The sequence below is a fragment of the Vipera ursinii genome (genome assembly GCF_947247035.1).
Source record: "Vipera ursinii genome assembly, chromosome: 6".
NCBI lineage: Eukaryota > Metazoa > Chordata > Lepidosauria > Squamata > Viperidae > Vipera > Vipera ursinii.
Window position 1 is genome coordinate 70,447,162 of NC_139515.1, and position 14,908 is coordinate 70,462,069.

At 39.8% G+C, this 14,908-nt stretch overlaps 1 protein-coding gene across 1 annotated transcript in view; it reads left to right on the forward strand.

Moving 5' to 3' along the window:
- Window positions 1-14,908, forward strand: part of LOC310641891 (uncharacterized protein) — a 45,687-nt gene that overhangs the window by 11,306 nt on the left and 19,473 nt on the right. The window contains exons 6-13 of the mRNA XM_083365208.1: window positions 1,111-1,217; window positions 2,027-2,153; window positions 4,213-4,333; window positions 5,744-5,829; window positions 7,564-7,694; window positions 8,094-8,153; window positions 12,268-12,334; window positions 13,741-13,835. Of these exons, the coding sequence (XP_083221334.1) occupies window positions 1,111-1,217; window positions 2,027-2,153; window positions 4,213-4,333; window positions 5,744-5,829; window positions 7,564-7,694; window positions 8,094-8,153; window positions 12,268-12,334; window positions 13,741-13,835 (794 nt within the window). The remainder of the gene's footprint in view (window positions 1-1,110; window positions 1,218-2,026; window positions 2,154-4,212; window positions 4,334-5,743; window positions 5,830-7,563; window positions 7,695-8,093; window positions 8,154-12,267; window positions 12,335-13,740; window positions 13,836-14,908) is intronic.

The following is a 14,908-nucleotide window of genomic DNA, read 5'->3' on the forward strand; positions in this document are numbered from 1 at the left end:
TGCCACTTCACAACAACGTTGGTGTCATCTCTTGACCATGACATCCCCCATCCCACTCCCACTAATTATATGGAGTATAATTAGACTGACCATATTTTTACCCCAATGCTGGACAGTCCTGTCACCATCTAAGAAGAACTACATATCAAAAACAGAAAAAGAATTGCAGTGGCAAACAAACTTGAATAATAAGTCAATCTTTCCTTACCTAAACAGATAAGGCTAGGCAAAAAAGTAGTATAAGCAGCAGCAGGATCTTCCTGCTGGCTTCCCCATTGACTTTGTTTACTCTTGGGCAACTGGCAAGAAGCATCAGAAATTATGATTGCATGTTGTAGAGATGCTCCAACAGTCACAACTTAGTGAATAAACTGGTCTGGACATCCTGGAAATTTCAATTTCATTGGGGTAATGAATCCCAGATTTTTTATGTATTCTTTAAGCTAGCAGCTTTTAGTACCTTGATTCAAAAATTATTACAGTATAATGTACCATTTGGGCTAACTTGACGGTACAGATAGATAAACAGAATGAGAATTTTAGTGATAGGTATATCAATCCCCAAAAGGCTCTCTCTTTTTTTTTTCTTTGAGTTTTTGAGCTTGATATTTTCAGGCCCGGACCATTTTTTTTCTTCCTTTGTTCAGACATGTTTGTACTTCAAAGTATTATTTAATCCTTGAGAGGTCACATTGGCTCACAGTGTGCACCATTACTGCTTTTTAATTTAATTGTGTTTTTTTGGAAGTTTTCAATTTTGGTATCCCAGGCCAATGCCTACTCAGTCTTAGCCTGGAGCGAGCTCTGACTGGGGGAGATGGATCATTAATAGCATAAGGCAACTTCATATGGAAGGATAAATGGATTCCTTCCATTCCCCACCATTCAGTTAGAACTGAAGATGTTTCTTGAATGAGAAGCAAAATGTTTTCAAGGAAGAAAAACCCAAGAAAGTTCCATTGCCTTTTGGAAAAGCACCTTTGGGGCAACTTAATATGTTATTTCATTATAGCATTTTAATATTTTTCTCTTGGGAAGTGTGAAAGAAATAGAGTAATATGTGAGATGTTTCCCAGAATTTGTACTGATATTTTATCCTATCTTTTTCAGCTTTGGATGTGAGTGCTGATCTGACTGAGCTAAGTCGTACTCCAGTTGCTGTAATTTCTGCAGGTGTTAAGTCTATACTTGATATTGGCAGGACACTGGAGTACCTGGTAAGCTAAAAAAATTATAGAATTTCAACACTGGGATCTTTGCACATTTGAAGGAGAGATTGAAGTGATCTGTGGGTAATTGGAGTTTACATATATTTTAAAATACATAAAATGCTGGAAATGTTGGATGGTACTTTTTCTGTGGCAATTTCTGATTGTGGAATCCTCTTCTTACTTAGTTTTAGAAGATTGTCAAACATTTTGCTGAATGATCTTAAGCAATTTGACCTCCCGGCTAGACTACTGCAATGCTCTCTACATGGGGCTGTCCCTGAGGACCACTCGGAGGCTTCAGCTGGTGCAGAATGCAGCCGCGCGAATTGTGATGGGAGTCTCCCGATACTCCTATGTAACACCTCTTCTCCGCGAGCTGCATTGGCTTCCAGTTGCCCTCCGGGTGAGATTCAAGGTGCTGGTGATGACCTATAAAGCCCTAAATGGCATGGGCCCGGATTATCTGAGGGAACACCTGCTGCCAGCGTCAATTTCCCATTGTTCTGTGCGCTCCCACAGGGAGGGCCTCCTCAGGGTACCGCCGGTCAAGGATTGCCGACGGGGGGAGGGCGTTCTCTGTGGGCGCGCCTGCCCTATGGAATCAACTGCCAACGGAACTCCAGACTGCCCCTGACCTTCGTTCATTTCGCTGGGACCTAAAAACCTGGCTCTTTGAGCTATCTGGTCTGGACTGAGGGGTTTTAATGTTTTTAAATTGTGATTTTAATTTTTTGGGGCTAGACTTTGGGTATGAGCCTTTCCTTCTACATGGCATTGTGTCCATTCTATTCACCCTTCTCATCTTACCTGTGCAGGAAACTCAAGGAGTCTGTGTGGCCACCTTTGGAAAATCAAAAGAGTTCCCAGCCTTCTTCTCTCACCAAAGTGGCTTCCAGGCACCATATCAGGTGCAGGATGAGAAAGCTGCTGCTCAGCTGATTGGTGAGCTGTCAGTAGAATAAGATGCATCTTGGATGAGTGGAACCTGAATAGAACTTCAGTTAAGAAGCTTCTCAATTTCTCTGTCAAAAATTGCATTACACTCCTGGTTGAAAACAAAAGCTCACTGATGTCAATAAGGTTTTCTTCTACATTAATAGACATAGGATCAAGCCAAAGCCATCCCAGAATTCCCCTCTGTATCTTCAGCTGTTTTGTCTCTCTTTCTCCTTGGCGTCTTCTGCTCTATCCTTCTACAGGCTTTGAATCCTATACCCACAACTGCCATTTTTCAGCAATTCCTGAGACCCAATTTGTACAGGCCACAAAATTAAGTGCTAAAGGCTTTTTGAACTGTACCACACTATTGCAGTGGAAGTTGACAAATGTTGAATGCTGTCCCTGACCCCCCTGACCAAAACCCACCCAATGCCCATCACCAAAACCCATTGAAAGTGGGTCTAGTTGACTTCTTGTTTTACTGTTTTTCAATATGCATTTTTTTTCTGATGCAAGCACTGAAGCATAAAAATTCTTACATGGAATCTACAGAACATGTAGAGCATGTTGATTCTATTGAACTGCAGCCTTTGAACACTCAGTTACTATATGTTGCACAAAGCATGTGCTATCTTTCTACAGACAGCAAGTTCTCTTGTTTCTACTGCTTTTATCTTTGCAATTCTCTAATCAGTTGTTATAATTCCATTTTGTATTCCAGTTTTATGTATTTTACAAGATCCCAACATCTATTTACTATTCCTTGTTCTAGCCAAGCTTTCTGTGTTTATTTGATTGATTTTGGTCTGGCAATCAAAGCAGTAAATAAGGTTTAAAACAGACAGAATATAAAAAATAACAATACAGATTCAATTAGTAAATAAATGCTAAAGTTGTCTTACAGTTAAAAGATGACAAAATAAATTCAGAGTTATGAGTTGGGGGAGTTTAACTTTGAAGAGAATGCATTCCTTAGCATAAGAGAAATACAGAAGAGGATTCCTTTCATGTTTCATAGAGAAGAGCCTATGACAATTTCTTTCTTTAAAAGATCTCTCCTGTTACTCTTCACATCTGTCAGGTTTACCATAGAATAGACAAACTCTTAGAGACGGTTCTTCTCTTCTACTGAACTCAGATGCTGCTTGATTTGGTAGAAAACTAGCATGGAATTTGCTAATCCCATGGGTCATCCCCATCCTACCTCAACCTACTGTAATTACTTGTCTTTTCTCCAAAGTAGGGAGATACAAATACATGCTGGAGATTCCCCTTTGTGTCAGAATTAAAAATTATTGATACATCTAAGGATCTTAAAACTATCTCATTTGTTGCCTGGGAAGTAGAGGGTAAGATGAAGGCAATTTAATAGGTCCGTGACAGAAAAACATTGCTAAGACATGTCTTGGTTAGGTACAAGTTGGGGGGGAAATAATAGTCAGATCCTGAGCAGTTTACAACTTTAAAATATAATACTTTAAATTATTCCTGGTAATCAGTTTGTAGTCATTGCAGATTTTTCAGTACAGGAATCCTATGATCCCCTCTGTCTTTCACTGGTAAACACTACATTTTGTACCAACTGTAACTTCTGGATACTTTTTTCAAGAGTAGAACATTTGTTTCGTACTCCAGACTCTGCTTAGATTTTTTGCTCACTATTGATCTGCAGCAGCATCCAACCATCATCACCAATATATCAGTTATGAAGATAGGCTTTATATTACTATGACTTACTGAAACTATAAAGTGTTGTAAACAGTAGTCAGAATCAGTGTAGCCCAATGGAGGCAGATATGGTGAGACCCATGTTTTCTTCACTTTCAGCCCCAGTTCTCTCAGCCCAGTCTATTTCAGTCTTTTGTTCTATGCGTTATGTGTGAGACACTTTTGTGCCTTGCATGTTTGTTTGCTTTTTTGTTTATTAATCCATTTTCTATGGTTACCCATCTCAACAAATGATTCTGAATAGCTCCATATATTGTGTATGGAGCATTAACCATTGATTGAATTGTTTAACAAAGATAAGTCCATAGTCCAACAATGACTCTCTTTTCCTCAGCCAGATCACTAACTTTGCATCTTGACAGTGGAGTCCTGATTGCAGTTCCCTGTCCTCCACATGAAGCTGCTTCTGGGCAGCTTATTGAAGAAGCAATCCAGCAAGCTTTGGATGAGGCTCAGTAAGATTTTTTTAAATAAATTATCAATGTGCATAACAGTATAACAGCACAGTAATAGATGTGCAAAGTTTCCAGTTCAAATCTATTCATGTAAAAGCTCATGCGATGCCTTTAGATAGTATCCTTCATCATTTCATCCCAAAGCAACCTCTCAAGTATAACATGGGTTTGATCATTCTAATATTTCAAGGTGCTGGTGATGACCTATAAAGCCCTAAATGGCTTGGGTCCGGGTTATTTACGGGAGCACCTTTTGCCGGCGTTAACTTCCCATCGCCCTGTGCGATCGGTCAGGGAATGTCGACTGGCGGCCCCCAGGGGGAGAGCATTCTCTGTGGGCGCACCTGCCCTCTGGAATCAGCTTCCAGTTGAGCTCCGGATGGCTCCCGATCTTCGCTCGTTTCGCCGCGACCTGAAGACTTGGCTATTTGAACTTGCCGGCCTGGACTGAGGGACTGGGTTTTTAGATTTTAAATTTTAAAAATTTTAAATTTTAGCATATATATATTGTTTAGGGCTATTTGATTGAATCTTATTTTAATTTTTATATATTATGTGTTGTTCATAGAGTTTTAATTGCCCTGTACACCGCCCCGAGTTGTTTCGGAGAGGGGCGGTATACAGGTATAAATCCAATTAAATAATATTTCAGCTTAAGTATATTCTGTAGTGATTTTGTACAGGAGACCCTTTGAGCATTCAGCAAGAGAGCAATATAAATTCTAGGAATGTTAAATTTTAACTAAACAGCTAAGGGGGTCCAAATCTGTACAGTGGCAGATTATGGTTCATGATCCAAACGAGGGGGATCAGATTGCAACATTGTGTCATCTATTCTCCAGATTTAATATCTCCACCCCCACCCCACCCCCATGAACACCACTGCCTCCAAGCAAGATTGTTGTACATGCCTAGGGATGATTTTTTCCTAACTTCTGCAACAGCAGGCAATGTTAAAGTAGTGGATAGTGTACAACTAGTTCTCTTACTGTTTTGTTTAAAGACAATATATCACTATTAGGGCCATAATGCTGATAGAAGGCTAAATCTTTCTCCTTGGGACATTTTCCCATAATTCAAAACTTGCATGATTCAAAGGAAGAGATGCTTGCGTTTTTTCATTCATTGAGCATTTCAGCTTCAGGGACACGATGAAGTAGATAAATAACGCTGTGATCCCAGTTCAGATTGCTTTCTCCAATATTTGCAATTGCAATCACAGATCCCTACTGTGTTTCCCATCCAAAATATATCACCCTTGTGGAAGCTTCCTTCAAGGTTCCTCCCAATCAGAAGGCTTTTGATAAGGGGTTTTTCTTTCTTTCTTTCTTTTTCTTCTGCAAAATATCTAACTTTGTAAATGGATTAGCTATCAATCATGCAAAGCTAAGCTTGTTGTTCCACTTACAGGGGAAAAAAGATCACAGGAAAGGAGCTTACGCCCTTTTTGCTGCAAAGGGTAAATGAGTTATCTGGTGGAGAGTCACTGAAGTCCAGTATCCTTTCCTATCTTACAGCATCTTCAGCACCCTTTCGAACTCTCCCCCCAAATGCAACTTCATAATTTCTTCTTGCAGTATCCATATAGAGTTCTGCAATATTGCTACCTGACCTGTCCTTCAAAAGTCACTCCCAAAGCATCTTTTTTGCTGATCTCAGCTGAAGTTGGAAGAGCAAAACAGCTGAAATTGCTCTGAGGGTGGGCAGACAAGGGAAGCAGTCAGAAAGGAAAGAATGGAGGCAGTAGGTAAGCAGGCATGGTTCCTCGATCTGTGAGACGGAGGGTCATGAATCCAAATTGCTCCTTCAGGAAAGCCATGATTGAGAAGTTATTCCTATTTGCAAAATGTTTAGGTTAATTTACAGCCAGACTGTGTCGAGGTTATTAGGATGGGTAGAGTTTGCCTCCTATGTCTACCCAATGGGCTTCCCAAAATATCAGATCCTTTACCGGTTTGGTTTCTTATTGTTTCTTGTGAAATTGGTATTCATATTTTTTCTAGAAGAGACTTACCATAGAAACCTGGCTCTCCTTGCCATCAACAAAAGTCCATAGATTCCCTTTTGGCTTGGAAGATATCTGTGCTTTAGGCACAATAGTGAGATTGTTGGGAGTCAGTAGGAGCATTTGTGAGAGGAAAGAGGTCCATCTGTGCAAGATTCAAATTCATACTTCCCTCTTCATCTTGAAATTCAGAGTCCCTAGAAAGAAGGTCTAGCAGCTGCACATTTGAGCCAGTCTTTGGCAAACAACAACATTTAGAAAATCTTCCTCGGAAACAGAAACAATTAACTTGATCTGTGGCACTGTGTTGATAAGCAGCAGACCTTCCGACCTAGAGTCATTGAAAGGATTCCAGTAGAGTCCTTCATCCTCTACTAATAGGTATACATGACTCAGCTCAACTGCTTTGCCATGGTGTTTGCAGAAGCTGGACTAGATGGAATTACAAAACTTTTTGATCTTAAATTCTTATAGCAATCATTTGAAAAATCCAGTAAGCTTGTTTCATGGTTGGGTGATATTTCTTTCTTTTTTATTGAAAAGTTTTACAAAATTTTAATAATAAACCCCCCTCCCCATCAACCCTCTCCCCTTCCCTCCCCCCCCCCGGACTTCCCAAAACAGAATACAGGGTATTACATATAGCAATCTTATGCAAACATATGCTAAATATCTATTACAATGTTAACAAACCTTCCACCCTTTAACTCCCTTATAACAAAACTAAAGTAATTATAATAACACTTCTATAATTGTTAAGAATTATTCATATGTTGGGTGATATTTCTTACTGCATTGTAACAGTGCAATCAGAAAATATTAGGATGGCCATGCATTTGTGTGTATGTGTGTGTGTGTAAACTTTAATGGAAACATTCCTTTTCTCTATAATGTATTTTCTCTTTTGAAGTAATGTCTATATAGCCATTCCAGAAGGCATAAGAGCAGCTTTAGATAACAAAGTGGGCTTTGAGGGTTTTGGGTTTATGTTTCTCTGTTATTGTTAATTGTATAGATATCCCGTCTTTTCTCTGAGAATGCAAGGTGATTTAGATGGGAGTGAAACACCCCTTCTAATTTTTTCCTTATAATAATTACCCGGTGAGGTAGAATCCAATACAGAGGGTCTCAGTGTTCCACATTTAGCATCCTAACTACCATACCTTACTGATAGTTTCAATTCTTGGGTTGTTACATTTTTCTTTCCTTTATCAATTGGTATCAGATATTGCACTGATCAAGAATAATGCCATAGTGGGCAGTCGCATTGCTGTAGCCCTGAACAGACTCCAAAGAGGTCAGGGTGGGAGAGGCAACTTCTCTCAAAATGAAAACACACCTGATGTGCCAAGACCCGTGAGTACTTTCCCCTGTTTTTGCCTTTTTCCCCCCAAGAGTTCTGTTGTGTGAATGGTTTGCTGAGCTGGACCATTCTAACTATTACCACGAGAGAAGGCAATGTCTAAATCATTTAGGTCAATCTTCACTCTGTAGATGACTTGGAGAATGGGTATTTCAACTGTCAACCAGCATTATTCACTGGATTAAAGGTCATAGGACAGCGTAAGATATGGCCAGGAAAATAATTTTTGGTAATGGGAGGCCCTGAGCAGCTAGTTGCTCTGCATTTTTGGTGCAATTTATCTGCTTATTTGAATGTTCAACTTATACTTTAAAGTGGAAGAGCTGTAAAAGTCAAATAAAAAGTCCAACTCAACATTTGATAACATTTTCACATTTCTGTTTCCTTTTTAGGTAGTCATTGGTGGCATCAACACTGACATCATAGCCAAGGCAAAAGCTGCAACGATAAAAGTAATTGCATTTAATAATATTCAGATTTTACTCTTCATTTGATCTGTTACTTTAGAGCTGGTTATCATCTTTTCTGAATAACAGATCATAAGGATATGCAGGTAATAATAGACTGTACAGACCAAGTCAAATTCAAACTGTTTGTAGAATTGCAGCAGATTTGAAATGCAGCAAAAATTGCCCACTGCCAGCTTAAGCAAAGAAAAAAGTGTTCTCTAGAGTCTTCAGTCAAAAATATATACATATTGCTGACTGCCCTCATTCTGATCACCAAGGCCGTCTGTTCTTAAAAGAGACTTATATACAGGGTTGAGCACTTCCTCCTCATATCAGTCATAAAGCTGATCGCTCATATTTTCAGAGAGAGCTTTTTTTAAAAAAAATAATCACAACAAACCTGCTACACAGCAGCAGAGGTCAAAAGCTTGAGACCTTCAACTTTTGATGCAAAAGCAGCCTTTGTGTTCTTAGAGAAACAAAGGCAGGGAGAAGCAGAATTCTCTATGCCGCGTCTTTTCAACCTTTTCACCCATTGTACTACTTTTAGGATATGGCAACATCCGAGTATCACCAGTCACCTAGCAAGGTGTCAAAAACTTGATGACTGGGGGGAAAAAAAGGAAAAAATGATGAAGCACAAGTAGTCCTCAACTTACAACAGTTCGCTTAGTGACTGTTTGAAGTTACAATGCAGTGAAAAAAGTGCCCCCCCCCAGGCCACAGCCGAGCAAGACACCTGCCTTCCTGCCTGGCGGCGCTCTTCCTCCTGACTGAGGTTTTCATTGTTGTGAGCATTTCTGTTGAGGATTGGCAGTGGGGGTGGGGGGTGAGGGTTTGGTTTTTATTCCCCCCATCTGCTGGACCCTGGAGATGCTGCAACATTCCAACTTATCTGTGCTTCTGGGCTCAGCGAAGCACCAGGATCAGTGCCGAGCTCCAGCTGGAGCCTGGCGCTGATCCTGGTGCTTCCGCTGAGCCCTGACAGCCCTGCAGCTCCAGCCATCTCTCGCTCAGGCTTGTGCGGTGCTGCCACCAATTCTGCTCATTCTCCTCCCCCGCTACCACTTTTCTCGGATGGTTGCGTACCACCTGCCAGGTGCCAATGTACCACAGGTGGTACCCGTACCACTGGTTGAAAAGCCCTGCTCTATGCAGTTCTAAGCACGGATTGCTCAGCCTGAAGAACTACTAAAAGATCACCACAAAACGAAACCTAGGTTAAAGCCTATTGGTCCATTTTGTCCCCCGGCTACTCTTTATCCATTTCTTGTGGTGGTGCTACAAAGTGTACACATTTTTTGCTCCTGGAAATTCACAGCTGAGATGCAGAGAGTAATTGCTGTGACTTCTGCCATCAAAAGCACTCGAGTTGAGACCCTGGCATCTTATGAAGAAGAAAAAAATGGTGGGCCATTTTATAACAAATAGCAGCATTAAGGTAAAGGCCACATTGAAATGTATTGGGCACTTTGATTGCAGGTTAGAGAAACTGCTGGTTCAAAAGTAATAAGCTGTCCAGAAAATCCCATCCAGTGGGAATGTATTGGTAATACCATGAATCAAAAGCAGTGGAAACGTTTCATGACAGATAGCGCTTACCTAAGCAACGGCTTGAATAGAGATGTTTGCTTTGTTCTGTGCCTAGATGGAACACCTGGTGCCAGGTGACATAAATACAACCTTTGGGAAAACCAACCTTTGTTGCATTTCCAACTGTTAGTGATTTATCTGACAGGTGGCTCAACAGAAGAATATAAAGGAGGTGCAGACAGTGGTGAGATTTCATTAACGTGAACTACCAAAAAAACCTCCTTCCTAATGCTTAGAGACAGAAAGAAAACACACACTATGATAAATTAGCCCAGATGAAGTGCTTTACTATACAGCACAAGTAGTCCTCGACTTACAACAGTTCATTTAGTGACCATTTGCAGTTACAATGACACTGAAAAAAGTGACAACCATTTTTCACACCTATGATTATTATAGCATTCCCATGGTCACATAACCCAAGTTCAGATGCTTGGCAATTGGCTCATATTTATTTTATTTTATTTTAATTCCATTTATATCCCGCCCTTCTCCGAAGACTCAGGGCGGCTTACAAGCTTAGCAGTAGCCTTCATTCTATGTATATGCCTGCTTATTAGGGCTTTCACACACACCCCAAGCGGCATTATTACAAAGTCAGCTTAATTGCCCCCAACAATCTGGGTCCTCATTTTACCAACCTTGGAAGGATGGAAGGCTGAGTCAACCTTGAGCCTGGTGGGATGCGAACCTGCACTAATTGCAGGCAGCTGGTGTTACTTAAGGAGGCATTAGCCCACTGCTCCACCAAGTCTCTTATGACGGTTGCAGTGTCCCAGGGTCATGTGAACCTCTTTAGTCTTTAGTGACTTGACAAGCAAAGTCAATGGGGAAGCCAGATTAACTTAAGAATCATGTTGCCAACTCATCTGCAATGATTGATCTGCAAGAAAGGTGGTAGAATGGGGCAAAATTCACTTAACAAATGTCTCACTTAGCAATAGAAATTTGGGGCTCAGTTGTGGTCGTTAAGTGAAGGATTATCTGTAGTTTAGAAGACTTGCAAAGACCAATGCAGGTGAAAGGAATCAATTCAATAAAAAACAGCTGTAGGAATTTCTGATATCAGTCCAGGAGGCAGAGACATATTGTTGTGATAGGACCAAAAGTGGTGTTGCTAAATCAGATGTCCTCATTGAAATTTATTAGTCTATAGAATCCTTGCTTTCACTGATGGTACTGACTTCCTTTTTAAACTGACTTATTCATTTTAAAACTGGGTTTATCTAACATGCTAAAAAGCAGTGTGGCCTGTTTCATTTTTGCTTATTATACAACTACATAAGATTTTTGACTGGGCTTTTTTCAAAGTTCCATATCTACTATAAGCAAAATGGGGAAAGATTAATTCAGATAGTGTTGCATGCAACTTTCCAACTTCTTTGCAAAGTTGCCATCTCTTGCATTAGTTGATCTAGCACATAATCAGAAGCATATGACTGTCCAGATGGTGAATTATAATTACAATTCATACTGTATCTGATCCAGCCTCCCTATCAACATCTGGAGACTGACAGATTCCTGAGTGCTGCTTCAATCCATTTATGCTAGAAAATTTACATGAAATTTTGTTTTCTGCCTCTGCTGTATTGTTTGCCAATTGTTATATAGATATGTTAGCTGAGCCTGTTCACAAAGCTCACTTTCCCCAAGCTGCATTTCTTAAAACCAGTTCCAAATGAGCACTGAATTAGCTAAGTAGATACAGATGGAGCCAAACTACCTCCAACAACAATGTTTTCCTTCATTTAACAATGATCATTTATCACACTTATACGTTTGATTGCATATAGAAGTGAAATATCCAGTTAAAAATGACTAATAGTAAGTAGTGAGTGTGGATGCCACTAATATTATTCTACAATCTGAGTTTAAAAAGAAATTAGCATCACATCTCTATTGGTATGAGTTAAGTTTCTATTGGATTGAATAGGAAATACAGGTAGTCCTTGACATATGACCACAATTGAGCCCAAAATTTCTGTGGCTAAGCAAGACATTAGTTAAGTGATTTTTGCCTCCTTTTGTGACTTTTTCTGCCACAGTTGTTAAGCAAATCACTGCAGTTGGTAAGTTAGTAATATGATTGTAAAGTGCATCAGGCTTCCCCATTGACTGTCAGAAGGTCGCAAAAAGTGATCATATGACCCTGGGACACTGCAAACATCATAAATATGAGTCATGGCCAAGCATCTGAAGTTTGATCACATGACCATGGGGATGCTGTAATGGTTGTGTGAAAAACGATCATAGCTCACTTTTTTCAGTGCTAAATGAATTGTATATCGAGCACTATCTGTATAGAACAGGGGTCTTCAAACTGGCCCTTGTATGACTTGTGGACTTCAACTCCCAGAATTCCTCAGCCTGTCTGAGGAATTCTGGGAGTTGAAGTCCACAAGTCATAAAAAGGCCAAGTTTGAAGACCCCTTGTATAGAATAAAGGATTGTAATCCACCTAATCAGAATCCCCATGGCCTTCAATTTCTGCTTTACTTTATTGATCTATCTTCTGTACTTTCAGGATGGGGGGCAGACAAATCCAGCTACAGTGAGACAATCCTTTGGTGGTGTGGGCAAAAATCTAGCAGGTAATTCATTCTCATAATGTGCTCAAAGAATGGAAGTTCTACAAATAATAATAACATAATTCAAGGTATGCTGTTCAAGAGTCAGCTGCTTCACTCTCAGTCTCCATACATATACTGTACTATACTTCCTCTCTCTTCATAATAGCATTATAGTTTAGTTTCAACCCTAACCCTGGCCCCTAACTGTAACTTATGACACCCACTCTATTCCCCCAAAGTCTGTTATTGAGTCACAGCAAGCAAAATTACTGGGATAAGAAAATAGGCTTCATCGCTCCCTTATTAATTCAGGTTAAAAAACACACATCATTTTTCTCATCAAATTATTTTTGACAGACTTAGGAAAGGCTCTATTCCTCTCTTATCCTCCCAAACTAAACCCTAAATGGGAGAGAATTGTAACTCAAGGCTAGACCATATGCTTTGCATCCAGAAAGTTTCAAATTCCATCTCCAGCATCTGTCTTAGCACCTTCCATTGAAAGAACATCCTCTCCAGAGTACAGGAAGGTTTAAATGATCCCTGGAAGCCACAGGTCAAGGTGTGCAGTGTCAGTTTTGGTTAAATTATGTATTTTCACCCTATTATATTTACTGTTATGTTAATATTTCCTTTGCTTTTTGCTATTGTATCTGTTTTTATTCTGCATGCCATCCAGAGTGACTGCTGAATTGGATAATTTTATAAATGCCATCCATCCATCCATCTATCTGTCTATCTGCTAACCTATTATTTAGAATTTTAGTGGAAAAATGGTGAGGCATCCACCTAGCCTTGTGGCTGAGTAGAAACCGTGGAACAACTACGTAATTGTCCATAATACACAGCAACCTCCCTTACAGTATAAGGTAAAGGTAAAGGTTCCTCCGCACATGCGTGCTAGTCGTTTCCAACTCTAGGGGCCGGTGCTCATCTCCGTTTCAAAGCTGAAGAGCCAGCGCTTGTCCGAGGACGTCTCCGTGGTCATGTGGCCAGCATGACTAGACGCCAAAGGCGCACAGAACGCTGTTACCTTCCCACCGTATTGGTCCCTATTTTTCTACTTGCATTTTTACGTGCTTTCGAACTGCTAGGTTGGCAGAAGCTGGGACGAGTAACAGGTGCTCCCTCTGTTACGCAGCACTCGGGATTCAACCCGCCAAACTGCCGACCTTCTGATCGACAAACTCAGCGTCCTAACCCACTGAGCCACACCGCGTCCCTACTCCCTTACAGTATACCATATGCTAATTTCTCTGCATTACAATGGCACAAGACAAGATGCCAATAGTTATAGCTCTTCTTCCTCCTTGTTGTCAGCTTGCTAAATGATAGGACACAGCAGGTAAAGAGCAAGAGCCTTTCACTTTGATGTTGTTGTTCAAATAGTCAACCAGGTTTAGCTTCATTTTACTTCTTTTTTTTAGATTGCTTAAGTCGTCTTGGGAAGATGCCTGTTTTTATCTCAGTCATGGGGAAAGATGAGCATTCAGAATCTGTTCTACGACACTGTAGGCATATGGTAGCTTGCAACATTTGACAATTGTTAACTTATGAACTTATAACATTTTAGTATAATAATGTACTTCCAATTTTCTTTTCTTTTCTTTTCTTTTTTCTTTTCCTTTCCTTTCCTTTCTTGTTTGTTTGTTTATTTACCCAATTTATATAGCGGCCCATCTTACAGAACAACTAACGTTGGGCAGTGAATAACAGAACTGAAGCCTTTTATTTGCTTTTGTTCTTTGTTTTCCTTTCTTTCAATTTTGTAATTTTGAGTTTTAATTTTTATGTCTTGTTTGCCCAATATTCATCAAATCAGCATCTTCTTTTAAGTAACAGACTACATGGGCAACACCGTGGAAGCTGTTAATATTCAGTCATGGGCTGTACAGCTTAATTGGCAAGTTGAACATGGTGAATATGAAGTTTAAATATTTGCCCTCTGCCTAGACAGTATCTAAACTACAATTATGTCCATGTTTTGTTTTTAATATCTAAAAAAATGGCTTTGTTACGGTTTATTAATTTGATTGTAAATCACTTAAAATAATGGTGAGAAGTGGCATATATATATATATATATATATATATATATATATATATATATATATATATATATATAAATGAAATTGTTAAGTGATATAGGTTATGCCATAGAGAAGCAGACTAGCAGAAAGTGTCTCAGTGAATCCTAAGTGTTCAGGAAGGATGTTTATGGAGATTCTCAATCATCCAGGTCAGGGGTAGGCAACCTCGGCTCTTTTATGACTCATGGACTTCAACTCCCAGAATTCCTGAGCCAGCTTGGCTGGCTCAGGAATTCTGGGAGTTGAAGTCCATGAGTCATAAAAGAGCCGAGGTTGCCTACCCCTGATCCAGGTCATGGTTGTCCCAAAGATGCTTTTTCAAAAGGCAACTTTCTTTGTTTTTTCTTGAAGATGTTTCGCTTTTTATCCAAGAAGCTTCTTCAAAATATCATTTCTGGGATGTTCAGGAAGGAGTCTATAGGAATATGCAGTCCTGCAACTCATTTGCTATATAGAGTTTAAAAAGTGAAGAGTAGAAAAACAATTCCTGAGAATGAAAAAAAAAT